The 25,947-nt window shown below is 51.8% G+C and overlaps 2 protein-coding genes across 2 annotated transcripts in view; one reads left to right on the top strand and one right to left on the bottom strand.

The window, feature by feature from the left end:
• LOC122373032 (protein trachealess-like) overlaps positions 1-17,603 on the bottom strand; it is a 51,475-nt gene extending 33,872 nt beyond the window's left edge. Inside the window, exons 1-2 of the mRNA XM_043350765.1 lie at positions 17,575-17,603; positions 17,138-17,188 (exon numbers count right to left, since the gene is read on the bottom strand). Coding sequence (XP_043206700.1) covers positions 17,138-17,188; positions 17,575-17,603 — 80 coding nt within the window. The remainder of the gene's footprint in view (positions 1-17,137; positions 17,189-17,574) is intronic.
• Positions 17,604-24,525: 6,922 nt separating this feature from the next.
• Positions 24,526-25,510, top strand: LOC122373031 (keratin, type I cytoskeletal 9-like). The gene has a single exon (XM_043350764.1). It carries the CDS (start codon positions 24,536-24,538, stop codon positions 25,508-25,510), a length of 975 nt encoding a protein of 324 aa, XP_043206699.1. The 5' UTR covers positions 24,526-24,535.
• The last annotated feature ends 437 nt before the right edge of the window (positions 25,511-25,947 follow it).

The following is a 25,947-nucleotide window of genomic DNA, read 5'->3' as shown; positions in this document are numbered from 1 at the left end:
ACAGCGTGAGGATTTGTTTTTTATACAAACAGGATTGTGAGCAAATAAGCTCCACCTGTCACGGAGCTGCCTTTATCCATGGACCACCTGCCGTGATTCACACTATTTTCTCGGCATCTCGGACTGTCAGGGCCGACTGAGCGGCGGGGCCATTTCCGATGGATCAGAGTGGTCAGCGGTCGGTTATCAGACGGATCGGACTGGCGGGGGCCGCCGGACCATCAGTTCTCGTGTCTGGCCACGCCCCGCGGCGCGGCCAGGTGTGTCCGACAGCCGACAAGGACGGTCGGCGGCGGCACCGGGAGGGTCAGGGGATGGGCGGGAGACGGGCGGACGCCGTCGCCCAACAGATGAACAGGCTAACCGAGCCGTGCCAGGAACTTTGTCCAATCTCGGACAGTGTCCGCGACACCGGCCCTTCAGCCGGCAGCCTTCAGATCACGGCATTGTCTTTATGACAGGACGAGTTGCCCAGCCTCGTACACTGATTGCGATCAAAAATCTGTTTTATGATTCATCAGGTCAGCTGATGAATCATAAAACAGAGTCAGCCATTTTAAACCAATGAAAATGTGCTTAAGCTCAATGTCAAGTTTCTGGAGAAAATCTTTGAAATATAGCATACACAACAGTTACTGCGAATTGCAGGTAGAGGTCTTGGTAGTCTCCAGCAGCGCAAGTAATGTCTTCCTTAGCCCTCCCTCTCAAATCATACCCACCCCGCTCCCCCGTTGAGTGCCGTGGTGATAACGCGTGATCTGGGGTGTCGTCCGATGTCACTAACCCCACGTGTGAGGTGATGAGGGCGGCGTGCCGTCCATTACACACACCCCGGGTGTGAGCTGTCGCCCGGCGGGACTCCTGTATCGGCCTCATCAGCGGCTGTAAGGGACAGTCGATGGGTGCCGCAGATACAGAGCCGGCGCGGCGCCCCGCCGGCCGGCCGACGGACTGTTTCCACACCGACCGGCCGCCGCTCAGCGGGACAGGACCGCTGGGGGTGGCGGACCACTGGATATGGACCAGAGACCACGGACCACAGACTACGGATGGACATGGACCACGGACTGATCGGGATATGGAACGCAGACCACAGACTACGGACCGGGACGCGAACCACACACCTGTCCTATGAATCCTCAGCAGACAATTTACGATTTACCCCGACTTTTGATGGATATGTGTTCGTTGTTCAGTGTGCTACATATCTTCGTCAGTGGTCGTAAATTTGGACACTCGAGTTTCGTGAAAACACTCACACTTCGGTCCAACAAGCCTTCACAAAGGCAGATAAAGCTCCAACGCGCTGAAATATATTGAGCTGTAACCTGCCTATGAGATCAGATGTGAGACATCATGACCTCCCAAATGGTGTTTTTATTTTCAATTTAGTGCCGGCAGCGGTGAGTTACTAAGGGCGTGTTGGACACACTCGACAGGAGGTAGGTATACGGGGTGGGAGGTGGCCACTGCCACTGCCGCGAGGGCGCGGCTCCACTCGTGAACGGGCCACTGCTAAACCGAGTCTCACGTGCCCTGAAGAACACTTCGCCCCGGTCCCGGGTAGTAGATGCACGCTATAATTTTTGTGAGCGTTAACTACTGATATAAAGTCGGCCAGTATCGTACAATTTCGTATTACGATGTGGGTGAAACACGTCCGGATTGTCAAGAGCATCTGAGCAGCGAATTTGAATGATATGAATTATTACAGGTCGATTACGTAGGCATATGTATCGTTTTAATCAACCCTTGAATGACAACTTGGGAATATTTCCGAGATAACCCCATTGAGCCAGTTTTATTTTTAGTAACTAACTTACAGTCTTAACTTACAATGTGTTGATGTCCAGGGACGCACTTATGCCTCTATGCCTTCACAGTAACGGCAGATTGATGGCTGTCTACAAGTGGGCTGGTATTAGTGGCCAACTTTACAGTAATGGCGTATCGATGGCTGGGCGAGATTGTCGTAATAGCACGCTGGTCAGAGATGACGAGCACTCGCAGCATGACGGTGTAGAAAAGAACAGCAGAGACAAAAACATTACTGCACAGCTGAGCGGGTGGCGCCGCGAGACGACTGGCTCTCACGTGTCCCGGATGACCCGACCTCAGAACCCAGGTCATAGGCGACCGAAGTATGGTACCCAGACTCATCTGATGAACTAAGGTCTCCAGGTCACAGCAGATCGAATTGCAGTTCTCTCCTCAGATCCCACGGAATGGTCAGACCTCCAGCCAGAGCTGCAGGCCTAAAGCCACGGCGCTGGATAGTGCAGTAAGACAGCCGGTGCCCGCAGGGCCACTGTCCGGACCGCTGCCATCCGGACCTCCCGCGAGAGCCGCGCGATGACTGCGCGCTTCCAAACGACATGTCCCCGACGGTGCCCACACTGCACCAAGACAGAGTGGCCTCATCGGGCTCCCCGCAATGCCATTTGTCTGCCGAATTACTGTGTCGGCGGAGCAGCGGGGCCGCGCACGGCCGTACGCCGGGTGCGGCGCCCCCATCCGCTGCCGACCGGCGCCGGCGCACCCCGGCCGGGGCGGCACGGTTTCTCCCGCGGCCAGCACACCGCCGGGCTGCTTCAACACCTCCGGTGGAATGTTATACTCGAAATTAGCCTACGTGTAAAGGAATGGGGCGGTGCCAGTGAGTTGTACAGTGCCGTGCGCACCGGTCGTAAATAACGGCTAGTTACCGACTGCCAATGCCCACAAATCGTGCAATTACCATCGGGTGCGGCCAGCTGAGGAGAAGCGTTTCGCCAGTCGTCAACCGGGGTGAGCGAGCACCATGTTGACTAGGATGAGATCCACACGGACCTGGGCAAGCGCAACACCGACCTGTGTGAAAGTCAGTAGTAACACGGACCGGAGTAAGCGCCATAATGACAAAAATGACCGCCACACTGATCGTGGTGAGCGCCGTCCTGATGCTGGGGTGAGCACTACGTCGACCGCGGTGAGACCCGAATTTAGACCGACGCGTCCCCATCATCGGATGGTGATGTTTGAGCTTGTCATATCAAAGCGAAAACATCGAACCGACTATCCAGCGCACAGGCAAAGCGCGCTCGGTCTTCGCAGTCACCTCTGCATCCCTGGGCCGCGCCGCGCCTAGTCACTCAGCCTCGCATACTCCGTTCCGCACCCGCCCGCTGTCCCCGCCGCTCCACCGACTGACAGTGCGGATAAAGGGTGACGCCGGCAGCGCGGATATACCGTGTGACGTGTCGGCTGCACCCCCGGTCGTCCGTCGCAATCCCAAGCATTATTACACGGTGGGCTGCAGCGTCTGTCCCCACCGCGGCCCCTCAGAGGACGGGGTACACCAGGGGACGGTGCTGTCGGCTGTGCCGGTGAGAGGTGCGATCCGCGAGCACTGGTAAATGCCAAATGTCAGGCTTGGGTGGTCTCATCTAGACAGACTGTCATATTATTATGCATGCAGTTGTAGTGACGTAGTACCGATATTCCATTTCGTTTTATCTATCCGTGTCGTGTTTGTTTATCAAACATCTAGCCAGCAAAGGCTAGGATGGTTCATCTGTCTATCTGATTGTCCTCGAGGGTGAATTTGGGTTTACTGATGGGCTTGATGAATTTATCGTTATTACTGAAATCAAAGGCCACTTCAAGGAACATGTTTTTAACATTGCTTTATGATCTATACGTCTGAACACTGAACAGAACATTTTATTGTCAGACTTCCAAAATACCCGGGGGGAGAGGGTAGTGAACATAGAATTACAAAGTTTCCCAGAATTCAGCATGTCACCCCAGCAGAGTTCCAAACTGACACGTGAGATTGTGACTTTCACGCCCGGAGCGATCCCATTTGGTGGTTGATTGACTTCTCTGAGTGTTCTCATTCGGTGAGCTAATGACCACCGGACCCCCGGAGCTGGTGTCAGTCAGCGCTCAGCGCTCAGCGGTCAGCGGTCAGCGGTCAGCGGTCGGTGGTCAGCGGTCAGCGATCGGCTAGTCACTACATGGCCCACCGCCCCCAACTCGGGGTGGGCAGTGTTGACGCCGGCTGAGGCAGCGGCTGACTATCGATACCATAAGTTAATCTTAAGATTAGGCGCGCAACTACGGGATCTTAGGGAAATTTTCAGAAGTTTGACAGAACAGTGCTGTAAAATTATAGAATACTGGCAATGACGTACCTACTAATGTGGGACAGTCCTGAGTCAAACTGTGAGCGGATGACCGTTCGCCGTACTCGTGATAAGTAGTACACTCGGGGGCAGATTGATGTTCCACAACTCTTTATCCACCGGGTTCCTATGGCTCAGCATTGGCAGCAGCCGCCTGGTACCGGTAGACTGTGCCGCTTCACTTACTTGTCAAGCGGCACAGCCTACCCACACCGTATGACACCGGTCTGGGTCGGTGGCTGGAAGGCGATGTGGGCCGCCTGTGACGTCAGCGCAGCGGTGAGGGCCGAGCCCGGAGGCATGGCTCGGGTCGGTGCGGCGCGGCGGCTGGCTAGGGCTGGGGAGTGAGGTGGGGTGGGAGCACGGACCATATCGCGCGGCTGAGCGAGTGTAGTTAACTTTCGCGTCTCAGGGCGCCAATTATTCTACCTAACAATTGTGCTAAAGCAGTTGTTAAAATGTCCTATCACCAAGACAGCGCCTATCATCACACTTGCCATGCACATTACGACACACTTAAACGTGGCATTGGGACAGCCGATAGAATTTATATCACACGTGCATCGAGTTGCGGAGCTACATTGTTTTTAACAGATAAGTATTAAAGCCTTGATTGAGCTCATTGGTGTCTATTATTTCGCACAGCAACCGTCCAGAGACGTGGGAACTGGTGTTTTTGGATAGCGCGGCGTCCCAACTTTAAAGGGACCCTCCCACCTTCAAAAAAGTTAATGAATTGGCATGAAAGTGATGTCGCTCGGTTCAGAAAGAGCAAAAATGAATATCTACCAAATTTCATCGAAAAATATTCACCGGTTTTCAAGATATTAGACTTTTACTTTTGTTTACTTTTTGGGATCTCCGCTGTTCCTAGAGACTTTATTTGAAAGTGCGGCATTTGTTGCGCGCAAAGCAGCATATACCACCGCGTGCTGCCAAACGTTTTAGTAAAAGATTTAAAAATCATTAGATCTCCGCTGACGTCACAAATTCTAAGGGGGCATACCAATGCATTAGCCCCTTAGAATCCGAAAACTGCAAGTTTGAAATTCCATATCTCCGAATTAAAGCATTTTTCGATGTTGTGAATGCCCAAACCGGTATTTTCAGGCCATGGCCACCAATTTGGCTATCTCAACTCAAAACTAATGTTAAGGTGGGAGGGTCCCTTTAAGCAACTCTTACTGTTCCTCTAATGTGTGGTCGCAGCCACCAATAGCAAACCGTTCCATCTAGGAACAAATAAGCCGCGCACCTGGGACGGTTCGAACCGGGTTTCTCCAACCGGTCACCCCACGACGCTAGCGTGTATCCACAGAGCTGTCGAAACCAGCGACCACCCGCCGCGGTCAAACGCGATTAAATGTCACAATACTGTCATTGGCGGTCAGCGGGTGAATGTCATTTTGTTTTGTGCGGACTAGGACCATTCTCGGTAGCTCAGTGGATGAACGCTCGTGTCGTGAGTTGGCCGGTGGGAGAAGCCCGGTTCGAACCCCCCTGAGTGGCCGAGTTTTTGGCTCCTAGTTGGAACCGTTTGCTATTGGAGGCTGCGACCATATATTAGAGCAACAGTAATAATCGCTTTAAATTAGAGCGTTGGCTGCGGCACTACTCATAACCCCCAGTTCCCACGTCTCTGGACGATTGCCGTGCGAAACAATAGACACCAATCTGCTCAATCAAGGCCTTAATACTAATATGTTATACAAAATATAGCTCCGCACCTCGATGCACGAGTGACATAAGTTAACCATAGGCGTAGGAACAGGGGGGGCCAGGTGGGCAAGTGCCCACCCACTTTTCGAGGTGGGGGGGCCAACCATGTGTTTTGGCCCACCCACTTTTTACTCGAGGCCCCTCGTCTCGATTTGAGAGGACGTCGTCACCTTCCAGAATAAACAAACTCGGTAAAAATAAGTTCCACGAATCCCCACGCACGGACTCCAAGGGGCCGTGATGGATCCAAGGAGGCCCTCTGTTCATACTTGTCAGTCGAAACCCCTGAGACTGATGGCCTGAGAGGCCCTAGTGGATCTGAGGAGGCCCCAATATCCACACTGGTCTGGGGAGGCCCCTGACACTAGCGGTCTGGGAGGCCCCTCTATCCACACTAGTCAGAATAGGCCCCTGACACTGGCGGTCTAACCGAGGCCCCCTACCCTCACTAGTCAGAGGAGGCCCCTCTATCCTCAATAGTCAGAAGAGGCCCCTGAGACTGATGGTCTGGGAGGCCTATCCATGTACACTGTAGTCAGAGGAGGCCCCTGAGACTGCTGACCTGAGAGGCCCTTATAATCACACCAGGCAGAAGAGGCCCATGAGACTGTTGGACTGAGAGGCCCTTCTATTCATACTGGCCACAGGAGACCCCCAAAACTTTCGGTCTGGGAGGTCCCTCAATCCGGCACCAGTCAGAAGTGACCCCTGAGACTGATGGCCTGGGAAGCCCTTATATCCACACTAGGCAGAGGAGGCCCCTGAGACTGATGGTATGAGAGGCCCTCATATTCACACCAGTCAGAAGAGGCCCCCGAGGCTGATGGCTGTGAGGCCCTTCTGTTCATATAACTGGCCACTGGAGGCCCCTGAAACCGGTGGTCTGGGAGGGCCCTCTATCCACACCAGTCAGAAGAGGCCCCTGAGACCGATGGTCTGAGAGGCTCTTATATTCATACTGGCCACAAGAGGCCCCTGAGACTGATAGTCAGAGAGGTCCACTCCTAATGGATCTGAGAGGGCCCTCTATCCACATTTACACTTCTCTAGGGAGGCCCCGAGACTGATGGTCTGAGAGGCCCTTTTATTTATACTGTCCACAGGAGCCCCCTGAGATTAATAGTCTGAGAGGCTCTTCTATTTATACTAACCAGAGGAGGCCCTTAGGATTGATGGTCTAACAGGCCCTTCTATTTATACTAGCCAGAGGAGGCCCATGAGACTGATGGTCTGAGAGGCCCTTCTATTCAAGCTAGGCAGATGAGGCCACTGAGAATGATAGTCCGAAGAGCCATGCGGCGGCAACTGGCCGTGGCCATATTTCGGCTCGGTAGGGCCCCACAGAGCCCATGAGAGCACTACTAACCAGAGGAGGCCCCTAGGATTGATGGTCTAACAGGCCCTTCTATTTATACTAGCCAGAGGAGGCCCATGAGAATGATGGTCTGAGAGGCCCTTCTATTCAAACTAGGCAGATGAGGCCACTGAGAATGATAGTCTGAAGAGCCATGCGGCGGCAACTGGCCGTGGCCATATTTCGGCTCGGTAGGGCCCCACAGAGCCCATGAGAGCACCTCAAGGGCTCCTAAGTAGACACGCTTATCCCCATAAGGGTGCCACGCTGGCTTCTGAAGGCTCCTTGTAGGCATCTAAGGGCCCTTTCCGGCCTCTAACGGCTCCATCCGCCTGTGATGGCTCCACACCAGTGTTTATGAGCGCCACACAGCGGCGCCTTTGAGGGTCATACTAGTGTCTCTTAGGGCCCTATATCGGTGGCTCTGGGGGCCCCACACCGGCGCCTCTGTGGGCCACCACACCTGTGCATCTAAAGGCTCTATAGGTACATCTGAAGGACCCACACCGACACCTCTGAGGGCCCACACCAGTATCTCGGAGCTCTGAAGGCCCCACGCCGGTGACTCTGAGGACTCACCGGCTCCTGAGAGCACCATGTTGATGTCTAAAGGCTCCACAAGGCCACTGAAGGCACCACACAAGCTCTCACTGAGCTCTTATGTCCATGTAAAGTCGACTACAGAATGATGTTCCACTTTTCACAGGCAATTATTTGCCTGGAGTGGTAGGCTGTGCCGCATCACACGGGCTGAGTTCACAAATTATAGCTTTGTCCCAATGCTCACAATCGACACGCTTAATTGCGTGATAAACGGCACAACTTAGCGCTCCGGTCAACTGATAGCTTCTCAGGAGTGGAACATCATTCTGTAGTCGACTATACAGGGATTTAAGCCAGCGCATTCATAGCTCCACACCAGCAATTGTAAGGGCTTCACACTGAAGTATCTGAGGGTTCCACGCCGGTGTCTCTAAGGGCCACATACCGGCATCTCTGAGGGCCCCATACCGGCGTCTCCGAGGGTCCACATCTGGCGGGCACCCATTAGCGACTGAAGGTCCCACACTGTCGACTCAGAGAGCCCCATCTGCGTCTGGGAGCACCATGCCGTCTCTACGAACCACAGCGGCTCCTCCGTACGAAAGATGGGCGTCTGCATGCCAAAGGGGAGCGGTTCTGAGACAGTAGGGCACCTACGTGCAATAGAGGGGCGCCTCAATGCGAAAGAGGGGCGCCTCTGAGGCCTAAATATATGGGCGTCCACATGCAATAGAGGTCTACAATCACGGGTGGAGAATGTTTGAAAAAGTTACCCCGGCCGGCGACCGAAAGTCAGAAAGACGATGATGCTCAAATATTTGTCAACGGTTATCAACAAACCCCTATTCTGTGGCATAGAATAATGGATGTCTGCCGTTTGTACGTTTTTAGGGAAAACTGCTGCACGCAGGTGCGGAAGATTTCGTAATTGTAATTGTAACAATTTTGCAACACGCCTTAAAATTTCGGACGCATGTCACCTATAGTGCTAGGTCAGGTCATCAGGTCAAATTTGCTGGATGATCGTGCTAAAAATGCCATCATGCCCTTTGCAAAGCTGGAAGTTGCAACCTTCCCACACAAAACAAAATGTCAAATTTGACCGTTTTGACCCTCTTATTGATTTGAGCTCGCAACCTGAAATAGTTATTATTCGCGACCGAGCCTTAAACGAGTAATCGAATGTTTTGTTTGCAGTGTTTAAGCTCCATTATGTTCATGAACTGTGAGAAAAAATTGTCGGAGAACGCTAAAATCAGAGAAATTTGGCTTTTGATGACCTATGGTGATTTTACTATTGAGCTTGCCTAAAACATGACCAGATTTCTCTGATCACGTTTGTCGCTCTTTCAAACGTCGTTCCGCTTCTCGCCTCGTAGCCCAGTAGCCGAGTTAGATGGAGCGTGAAAAGCCCACCTCTCGACTCAACGTGTTACGATAAGGCCACCACCCTGGCGCGGGTTAAGTTGGGGGAGCCTTGAGCCCCAGCAGCTCGTCCTTCTATCTCACTGATATTACCCTCGTCCTGTCTTGTGATGTTATTACAGTGCCATCTTACGATAACGGCCCTTAAGTATGATTTACTTCTGTTTGATGAAACATGTCGGGCTCCGTGATAAAAGACCTAAAAACATAGAAGCTCCAAACGCTTTTCGTGGCCGGCACCGCCTCCGTTGTGTGCTGGTGAGTAGCCTGGCCCAGTTGGCGACCAATGCGAGATTCGCGGAAACATCTGCTTCTATTGTGTGCCATCTAATGTCGCTATGTGGGGGAAACTTCATGAGGGTACTGGAGGCTGCCAGCGGTCATATACACGGAGACTGGGTGCACACGCCCAGGCCCGAGTGTGGCCTTGCGGACTCGCTCAGCTGGCTGATGGACAGCAACAGCGCCGAGTCATGGCAGCTAGTAAGGCTGCTTGTAACAATACATCCAAACTGATTCTCCTAGTCCGCCTGATGTAAAAAGCTGCCCGTGCTTTGCAAACGTGACTTTGTTGTGCCGTGCTGTGTTTGTATCTTCATGTGTCACGGTTATGTTATGAAGATATGTTCTCCTTGTTTTGTCCTCAAAGGATGTCAAATAAATATGATGATGATGATGATAGATGGCAGTTTTTCCGTATGGAGACAGCTTTTAGGATTTACAAAAGTGGAAAAAGTTACCCCGGCCGCGCCGGGTCGGCTGAAAGTTACCCCGGCCACGGCCGGAGTGGCCGGGGCAGGTTCTCCACCCATGTCTGCAATTGATCAATGCCATGGGGGTGCATTCATAAGAAACAGGGGCGCCGGCATGGCAAAGAGAGGCGCCTTCAAGTGTCCATAAAAGAGAGACGCCTATGATAAGCGCACATTGTATGCGACAACGGGGCGACTGTGGGGCATATAGCGATGTCTCTGATGACTATACATAGGGCGCTTATATGCCAAAGAGGGCGCCTATGAAGCTAATGGGGGCACCTGGGAAACGAGGAAGACATTTGTGTAAGGGTTTTCAGGGGTCATGCGCCGTTTGCGGCAAATAGATTCTAAAAAAATCGGAGGGGGAATAAGTTTCAAAAATGGTGCGGACTTTCCGCACTGTTCGCTTAAGCGGTTACGCCCCTGGGTACATCTGCCCGATCTCAGAAGCTAGATTTGGAGGTCATCCTTGAAATCAGCCAGCAGGACGAGACAAAAGTTGGAGGCCCCTGAAAATAGGAGGCCCCCTAGAAAAGGAGGCCCCTTGACAGGGTGGCCCACCCACTTTTCATGACGTTCCTACGCCCGTGAAGTTAACTATATCGGCTGTCCCATTGCCACGCTTAAGTGTGTCGTAATGTGCATTGCAAGTATGATGATAGGCGCTGTCTTGGGGATAGGACATTTTAACAACTGCTTTAGCACAATTGTTAGGTAGAATAATTGGCGCCTTGAGACGCGAAAGTTAACTACACTCGGTCAGCCGCGCGATGTCCGTGCTCCCATCCCACCTCACTCCCCAGCCCTCGCCAGCCGCCGCGCCGCGCCGACCCGAGCCATGCCTCCGGGCTCGGCCCTCACCGCTGCGCTGACGTCACAGGCGGCCCACATCGCCTTCCAGCCACCGACCCAGACCGGTGTCATACGGTGTGGGTAGGCTGTGCCGCTTGACAAGTAAGTGAAGCGGCACAGTCTACCGGTACCAGGCGGCTGCTGCCAATGCTGAGCCATAGGAACCCGGTGGATAAAGAGTTGTGGAACATCAATCTGCCCCCGAGTGTACCGCCACTTCATTCCGCATGAAGAAAATAATATTGTTATCTGTCCAAGATATAATGCATGCAACATCGACACAGCATTTCTAATGTTCGATTTACTGAGCAATCGATGCTTGTGACAGCTTGATATATTTCAGTGTGTAAACAGCCCCACAATTTCAGCCTCCAAGACATCGCGTTAATAGAACGGTAGATGCTATACCATAATTGATTTTGAAGCACATGTGAGTGCATTCGTTATTGCTTCAGTCCCGACATACCTGCTTAGAAGCAAATGCATATCGCAGGTGATCGCATTATTGGTTCTCGAATCAGGTTGGGCTCCATTCACGTCATCACCTCAATAAAACGATCAATATCGCGGTGGGGCCCGCCATTGGCAGACATACCAATAGTTATCTACGGTTAAAAATGGGCACTTCACCGTGAATAGAGGAACTGCGCGGAACATGTGACCAAAGGCGCCGCATTCAATGTCCAGCCGCGCTACCACCACTCATGAGCCAACGACCATTGAGTAGCCGAGCTCGGTATAAATCGCCATTTGAACGGGGTATTACGGTTATTGGTGCGGGCTGGGGCCAGGCTGGAGCCCAGCAACTGCAGTGGCATTACACCGCGCAGTGAAGGACTCGGTGAAGCAGGGAGTACAGTGGGATAGGCTCCATGGTAATACAAGCGGCGCGATAACGCTGACGTCAGTCAGAGTGCTGATATCGGTGATGGTTGTGCCACCCGTTGAAGTTAGGCCACTCAGCGCACTCAAGGAGCTGTCTCCGAGTGCGTAAAACCGTCTAGTCCGTCGACCGCCGCTACCGAACCTCCCTGTCATGTCTCACGCGCGGCTGCTGCGGCGCGCTGTGCTCGTAGTCTCCCTGCTGACGCTCACCGGGCTGCACGTGCAGCAGGAGCGGCCGGGGGCCGGCTGGCGCGTCGTCCGACTGCTGCCGCTTGCCATGTGCCTGATCTCGGCGGTCGCCAACACGGTCAACACGGTGAGTGTGGCCGACTCGGCACCGACGGTCCTCTACAGCCTGACCATGGGTCTGTTCACATACCACACGCTCCTGCTGCTGGTTCACCTACTGCGCCGGCGGCGGCACCTACACGACCTGCTGCGCCGCACCGCCGCCCTCGAGGAGGCCACGGCCGCGCAGAGCCGCCCCGGCGACCACACCGCCCTCCGACTGCAGACCGTGACCACCTGCGGCCTCCTCATCGGCGCCAGCACCCTGGGAACCGCCAGCTTCCTCAGCCAGGAGAGCCTGTCCCATCCCAAGTACCCGATCCCTGTGGCGGTGCCGCCCGCGCTGCAGGCGCCGCCCGGCTACTGGGTCATCATCGTGCTGCAGGTGCTGCTGACTGTGGTACTGGTCGGCACCACCCTCGTGTTCGAGTTGTTGTTTGCTGGCCTGGCGGATGCGGTGGCGCTGTTCCAAACGCGCCTGGAGAGGTACTGCCAGGAGCATATCGGTCGGCGGAGTGAGGCGCTGGATGACGTCAATGGAAATGTCAGTGAAAGACAGCCGCCGGATCATCACCAGGTCGGCGACGCGGAGAAGGGATGGCTCTCCAGTAACACAGGCAGCGTTGGCCCACTCTCTAAGGCAGGTCTGTGGATTATGGACGAGCTGCGACCCCGTATCCGACCAGCCACATCTCCGAGCCCCATCTGGGAGCCGCCGCTGGGGGGTCCGAAGTGGTCCCCGGAGCTCGAGCGTCACCTGAGTCACCTGAGGACCACGCACCTGTCTGTGAGCCGGCTGGCCGCGGATGCGGCTGCGTTCTGCTCGCTGCCGGCGCTGAGCCTCTACACCTGCGTCACCACCAACATCCTGCTGCACAGCTACATCAGCGTCAACCTGTTCGGCAGCGACGCCCAGTTCGCGGGGCGCGCCAACACGCTGCCGCTGGGCTCCGTGTCGGCCACGCTGCGCCTGCTGGCGGCCAGCTGCGCCGGCAGCCGGCTGCTGAGCAGCGGTCAGCAGCTGCACCAGATGCTGACCGAGGCCGGCTGGCCGGACCAGACGCCCCAGACCGGCCGTCTCGCGCTGCACCTGCTTCTCGAGCGGACCCGACGGCCGCCCGCCTTCGACGTCTGGGGACTCTTCGTCGTGGAGAAGAGGAATATACTCTCCCTGCTCAGTTTCGTGCTGACGTATTTCGTTATTATGATGCAGATGAACGTGGGCTGATGTTTGGTTATGGGACGGTAAGGACAAAGTATTCTGTGCATCGCTTGTCTGATATAGGAGTGGTTGGACCGGCTGGATATTCAGAGAAGATAAGTGGATAGTCAATTAAAAAAATGTGAGGTTACCATTTAGCCACGCTTGCTGCGCGCATATATGTACCTTTTTAGTGTGATGCATGAAAGTAAGTAAAAGTCAACTAGGTTAGTCAAAGATTTGTGTTCAATAGCTAAAGCACATTCAGCTAGCATTGTGCTTTTCTATTGAAAAACAAACCCAAGCTGTCGGACAATTTGCTTAAGCTGTTATCTTTGCTACTTGCATGCCCCTTTCCTTCAGCCACGCACACATGCCTAACTGGATGCACTGTCAGAAATGTGATAAATACATTTTCGATATGAATAATGCATTTACTAACTGAATAAAGGGCAAAAATACCAGTGTGCCACAAAAACCGTTATAAACTAAAGCCATGATGAGAACAATGAACACTAAGCAGAACGTGATACACCGCAGCCGCTTCAGCTTTATAATCCGCGACAATCGCAGCTGCTCTGTGCCGTAGTCTTAGCAAGGCCTGTATGCGTGCATGTCTGACCCCGTGTGAGGCCCGGTCCTGAACCTGTGTGAGGCCCGGTGTCTAACCGCGCGTGAGGCCCAGTTGCTGGGCCCGTGTGAGGCCTGCTGTCTGAACCTGTGTGAGGATCGGTGTGTGACCCTGTGTGAGGCTCGGTGTGTGACCCTATGTGAGGCCCGGTGTCTATCCACGTGTGAGGCCCGCTGACCACTTCCCGAGGGAGCGTCGCCGGAGAGCTGGCGAACACCAGCGACGCACCAGATTCTCCCGATTTGAGGCTGATAGGCGACGGGGCCATCGCCTGACGACCGACCGGACAGAGGTGGGCCGGTCAGGTCAGCCGGACAGGTCAGCTAGACAGGTCAGCCGGACAGGTCAGCTAGACAGGTCAGGCGGACAGGTCACCCGGACAGGAGGGCCGGACAGGTCAGCCGGACAGGTCACCCGGACAGGTGGACCGGACAGGTCAGCCGGACAGGTCACCCGGACAGGTGGACCGGACTGCAGCCAGACAGGTGGGCCGGACAGGTCAGCCGGTCGGCCGCGCCATCCAGACATCCAGACAAGGCGGAGGTGACTTAAATAGCAACCAGGGCAGCATCGTCAAAATCGGGAACATCAAATAAGTTAACTGCAAAAATCAGGAGGCTCGGTTCAGAAGTCATGGAAACCTCGGCAGCTACAGCATCCATAGCCGAATCAGCACTCAACGTTATGCAGTTGTAAAAAAATACTTATAACCCTCGCCCCGTTGGGGGGCCATTTTGGCCCCCCCCCCTGTGGTTTTTCCTGAATAGCAAGAAAACGGCGGCGCGCAGCGCCGCCAAATTTTCAGTACCTTTCCGGGCATCAATTTGACACCTTCACACCAAATTTCAAGTCTTAGGTCACCTTAGGTCAGGAGTTATTGAGGTCAAACTGAGGTCATGTTCGAGCAAAAATGAGCAAAAAACATGCAATCTTGAAACGCTCACCAAATCTACAGTTATCAAGCAATTTCAAAGTTCTTTATATGGTCTAATAGACAAAAAGCGGCGCTACAAAACTGCTATCTCGGATTTTCAAAATTTTGGGTTTTTGACCCAAAAAATTTCAAAAAATTGATTGTTTTAGAAAAACTAAAAAAAAAATCCAAAATTTTTCCGAATTTCGAAAAAAACGGAATATATGTGATAGTCCCTGCGCTCTTCTATATACATACCAAATTTCAGATCGATATCTCGTTTTTTGGCCAAGTTATAGCGAAAAAAACTGTTCAAAAATGATGACGTCAAATTTTTGAACTCAATTTTCAGCGATTCTAGACCTCGCACGGCAAAACAAAGACCACCATTGAACTCCCCGTGACGAGCTGCATCGATGCGATACCCATTTTATGCAAAAATATCAACTTTGAAATTTGACCTAATTTGACCTGACCTTGACCTGACCTTGACCTGACCTTGACCAAAAAGTGACCTAAGCTGGCCCCAAAGGCTGCCTGACCCACATAATCGCATTTGTCATGCAAAATGGACCATAAAACATGTATCACACGACACTTTCATATTGTGACCCCCCAGTGACCTGACCTCAGTGACCTGACCTGGTATCAGTGACCTCAACTAGCAAAATATGTGTTTGAAGAACATTTCCCCATCGATGATTTTCAATGAAATGCATTTTACTCGATTTTACAACGCATTTCTTGAAATGCCTGTAAACGGTGAAAATTGGACCTTTGACCTGACCTGTGACGTCATCGGTTTGACCTAGGTCAATAAAATTGGGTCACAAGGTAGTTCCCTGATAGGGCTATCCAACACCGTTTGCCGCTTGTCGCTACGTTGCGTGGTTCTCGAGATCTTAGGGGGGGGGGGGCCAAAATGGCCCCCCCCCCCAACGGGGCGCGTTGCTCGGCAGAGCCCAACGGGGCGCGGGATAATAATGATAATGACACTCCAAAATAACCTCTCCACAGTCCACAGTCCACACGTATGTGGCTCTTCCTAAGTATCGGTTTAGTCATGGTATAAAAGGCAATAGTTGTATCCAATTACGAAATGCCAAGAGGAGTAGGTAAATATTAGGCCTTCACCCTCCCCATCGCCCTTTCACCCAAGTCCGACATGTTTATGTCATCGGTGATCGGACAGACGTCAAGCCAAGACGCATGGGTCCCTCCTTGGATATGCGCACTATGGAGTTTAATAACATACAGACCGGAAGCTCCTCGACCATTGGCAGAGACTTCGATGCCCAATTTCGCGGCAGCTTCCGTACACTTCGAGGAAAGCATAAGTTTACTATCCCTTATAATACGCAATAGGTCTCCGACAAACCATTACTATCACGCTCTCGCTTACAAGCAGAGATTGAGCTTCTAGACTGAAAGTATGACTATAACATACATTGCATAATGCATATGCAGATGTTCAACGCCATCAAGAGCTTCTCGTAATTCGTATAGATTTACATAGCCAAAACACCCGTATGCATCCGCATATTGGTTACGTGTCTGGTATGAGCACAAGGAAAATGCGGGATGAGCATTGCAAGCACAGTCGCTGCTGGGAGTGTTCATGAGTGCTTTGTTGCCTACTGGTCGCATCAGAAAATTAGCATCGGGCAGCCATACATCAACCATTCTATTGTGGAACCAAACGAGTCAATTACTTATAGCTAAAGCTGTTAATGTCGAAGCGATGTAGGCACTATTGCTTTCATAAATTGTTTGAATGTCCAGTCTGATGAATGGCTCTTCCGTGACACATGCAAACATGAAGCATTTGTTTTGACTTTCAAATTAGAGTTTTGATGCATTTGATATAATCGAAGTTTGTTGTACGGGAGAGCTTGCTTGACCTGGAGAAACAAGAAACTCGTATGGCTAGCTACAATTGTGTTTGTCCGAGTTCGGAAATAAACTTCTCAGGCAATTCAAAGCGGGCTATCAGAAACTTTGTCAGTCATTACGATGCTTTGCGATATCTGTTGAACATAAAAATTGACAAATGTGGGTACGTATTACAAATATTATAGGTATGTCATGAAAAGGAAACATCATCATTCATCGCGACACTTCGAGGCTTTATTTTTCAATCTCAGTCGGATGCAAACATAATAATTGATTAGGTATATATGCATCGTAATGGAGTGCGAGATATAAATATATTTTCGCTGTGGACCGAATTGTAAATAGTCCTCTACTGAAAATATTGAAATTATATCGTCCAATGGCGGTCACATCAGGACACAGCTCCTCAATGATTGTGTTTCTGATCTGTCGGACCGCTCAGGCGTGGTAAGGTGATCCCGCTGCCCCCCCCCCCCCTCCCCCCCCCCCCCCCGGTGGCCGTCCGGACTCACCGAGTGTCGGGTAGCGGAGAGTCGACGGCCGCCTCTGCTGCCACCAGCTTCCTGTCGGCAGAGCACACGTTGATGTGGAGGAGCTGAGCGACCTGCTGTCTCACAATACTCAGAGGAAGCGCTCTATGAGCAGGGTAACGAAAAATACTCGTACACGGCACTTGGCGAGAGGTATCGGCAAAGAAATCGTCAGAATTAAACCAATGCATAAGATCGCTCGCTCCAACAATCAGGGCGTGATTACGCTTTATCAAAGTTCTGTGCTGCACGTTGCTTCTGAGTTCTAAATGTGCTTATTTTTGTTTCTGGATTTTTTCTTTATAATATTCAAACAGCTAAATACCATTTCAAATATTCAGTTGAATCCATATGACTATCAATGGATTATCGCAGTTCCGCAAACCGTGCAGGCACACCTGACTCGCACTGACACTCACCTGAAGTCAAACGGGTGCACGATCTCCATATCGGCGGTATCAGAGCTCGCCATCCGAATCAGCTGATCCCCCCTCGAGCCCACCCCCACCGCTCAGTCTGCAGTCCACTCAGTCCAGCGGCGGCGAACAGGCCGCCCTTCCCGCCGAGCGCACGTGTTCCCGCGCCCACCGCCGGCACCAACTGACCGTCCGCAGCCTCCGACGGTGGCCCGAGAGGCGCCGCCGCCGACCGCCAGTGGTGGCCGGGAGAGGCGGCCGCCGGTCAGCGGTCAGCGTCGGTCAGCGGTCAGCGGTCAGCGCCGGGACGAGTGGCACCCGTCTGCCGCCGGCCCCGCACCGTCACCTCTGGGGGCAGCGGCGGAGATCTGACCGATCTCAGTTCGACGGGACCGGGCCGATCTCAGAGCGATGTGACCGGCCCGAAATGGACCGTCGCTGTCACCGTCAGTGGTCGTCGGTGACGCCACAGTGACGTCGTCTGGGTCGGACGGGCGCCGAAACTCCAGCGATGATCCTTGTGATTTCGACGAAGTCGTGCTCGTCTTGTGAAAGCAATGCAACGTAGTTAGGTGCACCTACTCCAACGCATGCGTGACCATCAATTATTCTTCAATGATGCTTGTTTGAACATATGACGCATCAACATGCTTGCTTGCCTGTTGCTGCACAGATGCGCCATATAAAGTCCCTTCTATGGTCCAAAGATGGGTATTCTATCTCATTTAAAACCAACAAAAAATGCTGTTGCGTACTCTTACCAACCGCATGCTCTTACCTGCACTTACCCACGTAGATTATTTTCGTTTGGCGCACACTTTGGCCATTTTGGCTCTGTGGGTTCCAAGCAGACATAACACTGTTTTCTACTGTTTTCTACTGCCTACTGTTTTCCGTTATTGCTAATTGATTCTTAGCGCTCGTAAGCAGGGTTGTGCTTGACTCATGAGTCGAGTCAGAAATTTGACTCAACTCTGACTCAAATGAGTCAGATTTGAGTCGAGTCGGATAAAATGTTGAGCTGTTGAGTTGAGTCAGAGTTGAGTCGCACAAAAATATTAAGGCGTTGAGTTGAGTCAGAGTTGAGTCAGTAAAATAACTTTTGGCATTGAGTTGAGTCAAACATTTAGGAACATGAGTCAGCTGACTCAACTTTCTAGAAACAAGATTTTCATTCCCTCCCCCCCCCCCCCGCTTAACAACTTCGTCCTAGCCCTGCTGCCGGATTTTTTCACCCCCCCCCCCCCCGCTCAACAACTTTTTTATCTGAGTCAATTTTGAGTCAACTCGTTTGACTCAACAAAAAAAAATTGAGTCAAGTTTGAGTCGACTCATATTTTCATTGAGCCGCTTGAGTCATGAGTCGAGTCAAGGGAAAAAATCAGCTCCTTGTTTGAGTCAGAGTTGAGTCAGGGCTTTCTGAAGTTGAACGATGAGTCGAGTCGGCAAGTTTTTTTGAGTCGAGCACAACCCTGCTCGTAAGTAAATATACGAGGGTATCTGAAATGCGTCTTTCCACAAATCTGTCTTTCACCTCCTTAACGTTTTGACAGGCGGCTACGCTGAGCCATTCCTGCATTACTGCAGAACGTTGCCTTCTCACAGAAGCACGAGTCAGCGATCTACTTTGATGATTCTTCAACGTTCTGTTGTTACCGTTGTTACCCTCGTCGCAATTTTGTCGTGAATGGTGAGAAGAAAAGCTGTTTCTGGACTGCAATGTATTGTTGCTGCACTTCGGTTACACATTTGATTTTATCTGACCAAATTAGGACCGCAAAAGGTAAGCACGTGAGTTTAAGCATGTTGACCTAATGTACCGGGGTCTGCGAGCATTGTGAACATTTAAATGGTGTGCCACCCCACATGGATCCTGCTTTCTCTCCCGAGCGCTCGATTCTCAGCCTCTCTGCAGTGACCGTGTTGGGGAGAGATGCCGCTCATAACCGCCTCTGGCCTCTGCCGGTCGCAGACTCACCCCGAGCTTATGTAACTGGCCATAACAGTTCCCGCGGCACGCCGAGTGGGCCGGCAGCTAGTACTGCGGCGCGTTCAGCCCCGTTACCAGATGATTTCATTAGTCGAATGTGCTGTGTCGGCGGCCGTAGCGCGCCGACCTGACCGAGGGGTCAGCGCCGACCCCGGATGGGTACTGCACACGCCACAGCGCGGTCCCGCCGCCCCGGCCGCGCTGCACACCCAAACGTGCCCTCCAATCACACTAATAGCCCAATCACTCATCGGAAATCACTTGTAAAGAAGGGAAACATCGCATCAGCCACCGCCGACTGATCATTATGTGTCTTCATCGCCGGTAAACCGTTGGAGCCGCTGTACGAATCACGCTCTGATTGTATTTGAAAATGACGTGATGCAAACAATTGCATATTCATGAGTTACTTCACTTGAATCGCTTGTCTCACTTGTTTATAAGGTACCACTCGTATCCATCCGAATGTTTTGATCAATGCAGCTATACAATAATGACCTTAAATGTTTGCTTGTATTTATATTTCTTTTTAACAGGCCTACGTTAATAGAACTATTAACTTTCTTAACTTTAAGAAAGTGTAAGCTAGCAATCGGTAGATGTATTTCTGTATGACTTATCATTCCAGGATGGCACAGGTAAAGCAGCACCCGAGATCGTTTCCAGGCCATGGTTTATGCTAAGACTTCTCACTATACATAGGTAGGTATAGGCTTAGATTCATGACATCTTGAAGCGTACCTACAAGTGCCTATAAATACTAGGCACTGGTAAGTGCTGATAGATTTGTGAGGATTGCTTGAAGGAGATATTTTGTGGTGTTCATGCAACTACATGCAGGCATCTACCCCAAAACCACATGCAACCACAGCATGGCTGCATCAATTTAAACACGTACACCTATGTGTAGCGGTCACGATTCAATATGCATGCAGCCCAGTCAGCACTATTGACATGTCACCTACACCATACATAGCTGACACGTTCAATACCCAGCTGATCGGTCGTGTACGCGTCCCGTGTCGATTTCCATTAGTGGATTGTAAGCCGGCGCTCCGTGACAGAGGTGGGGCGCGGCGAGCGCCGCTAGCAGCGTCACGGCACAGTCCCCAGCCCGCCACCCCACCCCACCACACCCGCGGCTGATAGAGCGGTAAATCGCACACGGCACCAGCTAACGCTGATCCGCGGCGACTTTTATTGAGTCAGCCGGTCAGAGGACAAAATCGGCCGGCGCCGGGTCAGGTGATTTACGGGCCAGTTGGTGAACCGATAGCTGTGTGCCCACTGGCGCAGTGCATGACTGAGCCGACCTGACGGCCCGTCCGGCGGACTGGTGACAGTGGACAAAGGTGACAGACAGTGGATACAGGTGACAGTAGATACAGGTGACAGTGGATACATGTGACCGTGGATACAGGTGACAGTGGATACATGCGACCGTGGATACAGGTGACAGTGGACAGAGGTGACCGTGGATACAGGTGACAGCGGACAGAGGCGACCGTGGATACAGGTGACAGTGGACAGAGGCGACCGTGGATACAAGTGACAGTGGACAGAGGCGACCGTGGATACAGGTGACAGTGGACAGAGGCGACCGTGGATACAGGTGACAGTGGATATAGGCGACCGTGGATACAGGTGACAGTGGACAGAGGCGACAGTGGATACAAGTGACAGTGGACAGAGGCGACAGTGGATACAAGTGACAGTGGATAGAGGCGACAGTGGACAGTGGACCTAGGTGACAGATTATAGAGGTGGCAGTGGACACTGGACAGCGGTGGCGGTGGACAGAGGTGAACTGTGGACAGAAGTGGCAGTGGAGACGGTGGACAGAGGTGACACTGGACAGTGGCCACATGTGACAGTGGATAAGGGTGGCAGCGGACGGTTTAAAGGGGTGAAAGTTTCCCAGTTGCCATTTTTACGCACTACCTATGACCCGTTTTTAACATTTTACGAACGAACGAATTAAATGGTTTTAGGCTGTGTTCCAGCATAGTTACTATTAACAATAAACACAATACGATGGTGACCTGATTTATTTCCTATCCACAACAGCTACTTCACGTCCATGATCCTACAGTTGATGGCCGATGTGAGCACGAACACTGTCATCTGTCATGTGAGTGCCGGACGCCTGGTGATTCCTGTGGACCGAGAAACTAATTATGCGAATTAGCACTTATATGTTCGTTCAAATCATGACAAATTTGCAGCTGCAGTGTGAATTATTTCACTTCCGAGCTAGGTCACCCCATCTAAATGCTTTCACGAAAGCCATCGGGACTAAGGTGTTAAATAAGTAATTTGGTAGCGTATTAGCCACCTTTATTAGGGGCTAAGCAATAATTGCTACTATTCTGAGACTGGTGGATTCTCCCAGCAAGATTTATGAAGATGTATTATAACAGCTTTTCGTCCGGGTTCAGCCCACCAAATGGCCTGTGCATTGGCCTAGATTGATAGATGGGTAATATATAATACTGAACGAGGCCGGTGTAAATAAATTTTCAAGACCGAGGTCCTTACTGGATTTTTGAACGAGGCCGAAGGCCGAGTTCAAAAATCAGTAAGGACTGAGGTCTTGAAAATTTATCACCGGCCGAGTTTGGTATGTATTTTACTGTATGCCAACGATAAATTTATTTTCTGGACCGAAGCTCTTAGCCGACTTAGGAACGAGACCATCCCAAAATGTTGGCTTAAGTGCATTCTGGTAATGCATTTTTGACCGTGGTCAATTTGCTTACACCAGTTATTACCACACCCCTCTGGCTAATGTATTTGAATAGGCCAGGCATACAGTAAAACCAAAGAAAAACGGCGAACAGGATTCGATTGTCTTTGACTTTTATTTCTCCCCAGGGTCTTAACGGGGCAAGACTTATTTATGGTGAACACTTTTCCAATCAACACACATTCTTGTACACCATTAACTATTTTTACCAAGACATTTAACCCTATTAGTGGCAGGCTCCTGGCTACCCCTATTAGTGACAGGGGGGCTGTTTACGACCCCCCCTTGATATCTCGAGACCTAACGGGCCGATTTTCAAAATTCAAACGGCATTCGATTTCGCTCAACGTGATCTACATTTCTAAAAAATAAAAATTAAAAAATGTCAATAGGGGGGTAGAGGGGGTAAAAACGGGCAAATTGCAGATACATTTTAGACTGCTTATCACGGCCAGGTTTCTGAACCAATCTTAACGCAACTTTTGCCGATCAATAGAAAATGAACCAGGAATTCACATGGATCCTAAAAATATGCATTTTCAAAAAACATAGGCGGATACAGATCATTGAGATTGGGGGTACACAAAAAGTATAGTAAATAAGGTTTTTGTTGGTACTGTTTCTAAAAAGGGTGGTAATGGTCTTGTTATGTTACAATTTTCTTATGAGAGAACGACTACAATTGTATTGGTCATGCATAGGCGGTGTCAGGGCACCTATGTTGGGAGGTAAAACATAACCCCCCTTTTTGGACGCCTGGATCCGCCTATTCTAGCAAAAACGTGTCAAAAGAGGGTTATCACATGATACCTTTCATTCACTGTTCGTAAAACTGGTGCAGCATCGTGATCTTCGCCCAAATGACTCGCTTCACGAATAGGACCCCCCAATTCCCAGTGCTCTGGAGCCGCCCCTGGTAAAGTTATGAACTTGCAATTTTCAGGGAATGTGCCCAATTTAGTTTTAGGAAAAGTCAGAAAATTTCAGCATCGTAGCTTCAGCGGTTTCGGAGATATTCCCGAAAAACCTGAGGGGTGGATAAAAACAACCCCCGCCACTAATAGGGTTAAAGTTCAAATATGCATCAACAGTTACAAATCGCGTAAACTTATTCACATTGCATAGTGAGATACAACAGCCGAAACGTGTCCCAAATATAAATAAGAACATGGCAAATTGATACTTCCTATTGGTTATGTCACATACCGTAGAAATCGTTTCACGATGGGTCATTTGTGGGAAGTGTAATAGCTCCGGGAAGTGTGCAGTACCCGTCACTGACAGGTGCGATATCTTCTCGTAGCCGCTGGGTGTTGATCGCGCCAATTAGGCCGGTGACAATTGTGGCGCGGCTCTAAAAGGCGCCGCGCCGTAAACCGGCCGGCCGCTGCACGGTTCTGTATGGCCGCTGGCCGGCTGTTTGACAGTGTCCGCGCTGCGCCTCAATGGCTAATCGAGACAATTGTCTACCAGTCGGGTCACAGCGCGAACTGCAGCCATAAAGAGCAGATGGCTGGTGGAGAATGGCGAGCAGAATGCTCCGCAATGGGTAGGAGACATTACGATGCGGGCTTCCCCATGGGTAGTATCAGGTGGCCAAATATGTACTGGACCCTGCCACACGATCGGCCCTCTACGATTCACTCACCTCACGCACTGCTGCTTCGATATAATCGGCAGGGTTTTCATTCCTTGGATCCTGCCAGTTCCGTCAAGGTAGCAGTTCTTCGTCGCAAGGCTACTCCTCGGTCCTCAGTTGTCTTTTTGTGTGTGTGGTAGGCACGGCCATGTTCTTTCGGGCTCTGGAAAAACCGCCCCCCTCCCTCGCCAATAGACTTGCATGCCAATGCATGACGCGTTTAAGTGGCTGCCGATCTCGGACGTTCACGAGTTTGTTACCGTGGAAATTCACGAGCCGACCTTAGCTGGTTGCCGGCTGCGTGCATTGCGCCACGCACGCGGAGTCCGCGAGCCGCAATCTCGTGACGCCCGACCGCCGGCACCATACGGGTGAAAATAGCCAGTGCGGCGGCGCTCGATCGACCTTACCGACTCCATGCTCGGCCCAGTCATGTCCAGTGTGTCCATCGAGGCGTTTAATTCATATTTAAACCATGCTGAACAGACGACAGCCAGCAGTGGCCAGTGTAGCACAGTTCAGTGCTGTGGCAGCACATACCACTCACTCCGTCGTGTTAAATTCGCCGAGTTTGACAGCGGCCACCACCATGGCGCTGGCCAGGGGCGTCCTCCTGGTGACTGCTGTGGCAGCGTTCGCCTGCAGTCCGTGCTCCTCCAGTGGCGGGTCCCGTACCGAGTCGGTCTCCGTCTCCAGCCAGTCCGGCAGCTCGGCACGTGAGTGGTCCCTCAGTGAGGGATCGGTCAGCTCCAGCCGCCAGGAGGTGCTCAGCCGGCAGCAGAGGTCAGCCGGGACCTACGACCTGGAGGCAGCGGCCACCGGCTACAACGACAAGTACCACGACAAGTACGGCGGCAAGTACTACTACGACAACGGCCACGGGGCCAGCCACTACGGCAAAAAAGGCTACAAGGGTGGCAAGTACTACGACTCCGGCCACGGCCACCACGGCAATAAGTACGGCGCTCACGGCAGCGGCAACAAGAAGGGTTACTACGGCGATCACGGCAACAGCCACCACGGCTACAAGGGCGGTAGCAAGTACTACGGAGATAAACACGACAAGTACCACGGCAACAAGGGCCACAAGTACGGCAACAAGGGCTACTACGACAAGGGACACAAAAACAACGGCTACAAAAACATTTATCATAAGGAAGAATACCACGCCAAAAAGAAGTTCTACGATAACTATCACGACGACGGCTACCACAACAAGTACAGCGACCATCACGGATATTACGGAGGCAGCGACGGCAAGAAGTACCACGGCGGACACTACAAGAAGGGTCACTACGACCAGAAGAAGGGCCACGACGGCTACTACAAGAACGGCCACGACTACGACAAGTACGGCGGCAGCAAGGGCAAGTACGGCCATGACCACCACAACGCGTACAAGGGCAACCACGGCAAGTACCACAGCGACAAGTACAAGAAGGGCGACCACCACGGCAGCAAATATGGTGGCGGGTATGGAGGCGGGTACGGTGGGGGACACGGGGGCGGGTATGGTGGGGGACATGGTGGTTACGGTGGGGGACATGGGGGTGGGTACCACTGAACGGCAGTATTTAACAGCCTTTGCTAGTTGTGCCGACGCTTGATGCGGCAGGCAGCCGAGCAGAAGTCATTTATATTTGTCCTGTCGGAAATGTTGTAGAAAGGCAACGTTGTCGTGTTTTCGTGTGTGCGCGTTACGTGACTGTTAGTGTGAAGGAAGCTTCATTTTTTTTTTACAATCTTGCATATTGTCTAACGTGTTGTCCTTGTGTAATCCATAACGCGTATGTATGGATGTTTCAAACGAAAAATGACTGCCGAGCCCATATGATGAGCTCAACGACCACAACCGGTAAATGGTGAAATATAACTATACAAAAGCGACATCAAATGCTATTTTAACTTCGTAAGACTTCGGCCTTGACCAATGACCACTGTCATTGCACCATTGCACAGATGTCGCAGAGCGAACGGAGCGAGGTCACGGATGTCCACCGA

The sequence above is a fragment of the Amphibalanus amphitrite genome, unplaced genomic scaffold (genome assembly GCF_019059575.1).
Source record: "Amphibalanus amphitrite isolate SeventyFive unplaced genomic scaffold, NRLGWU_Aamphi_draft 001434F_arrow, whole genome shotgun sequence".
NCBI classification, from domain to species: domain Eukaryota; kingdom Metazoa; phylum Arthropoda; class Thecostraca; order Balanomorpha; family Balanidae; genus Amphibalanus; species Amphibalanus amphitrite.
Note: the sequence above shows the minus strand (reverse complement) of the source record. Positions and strands in the feature narration are given on the sequence as shown.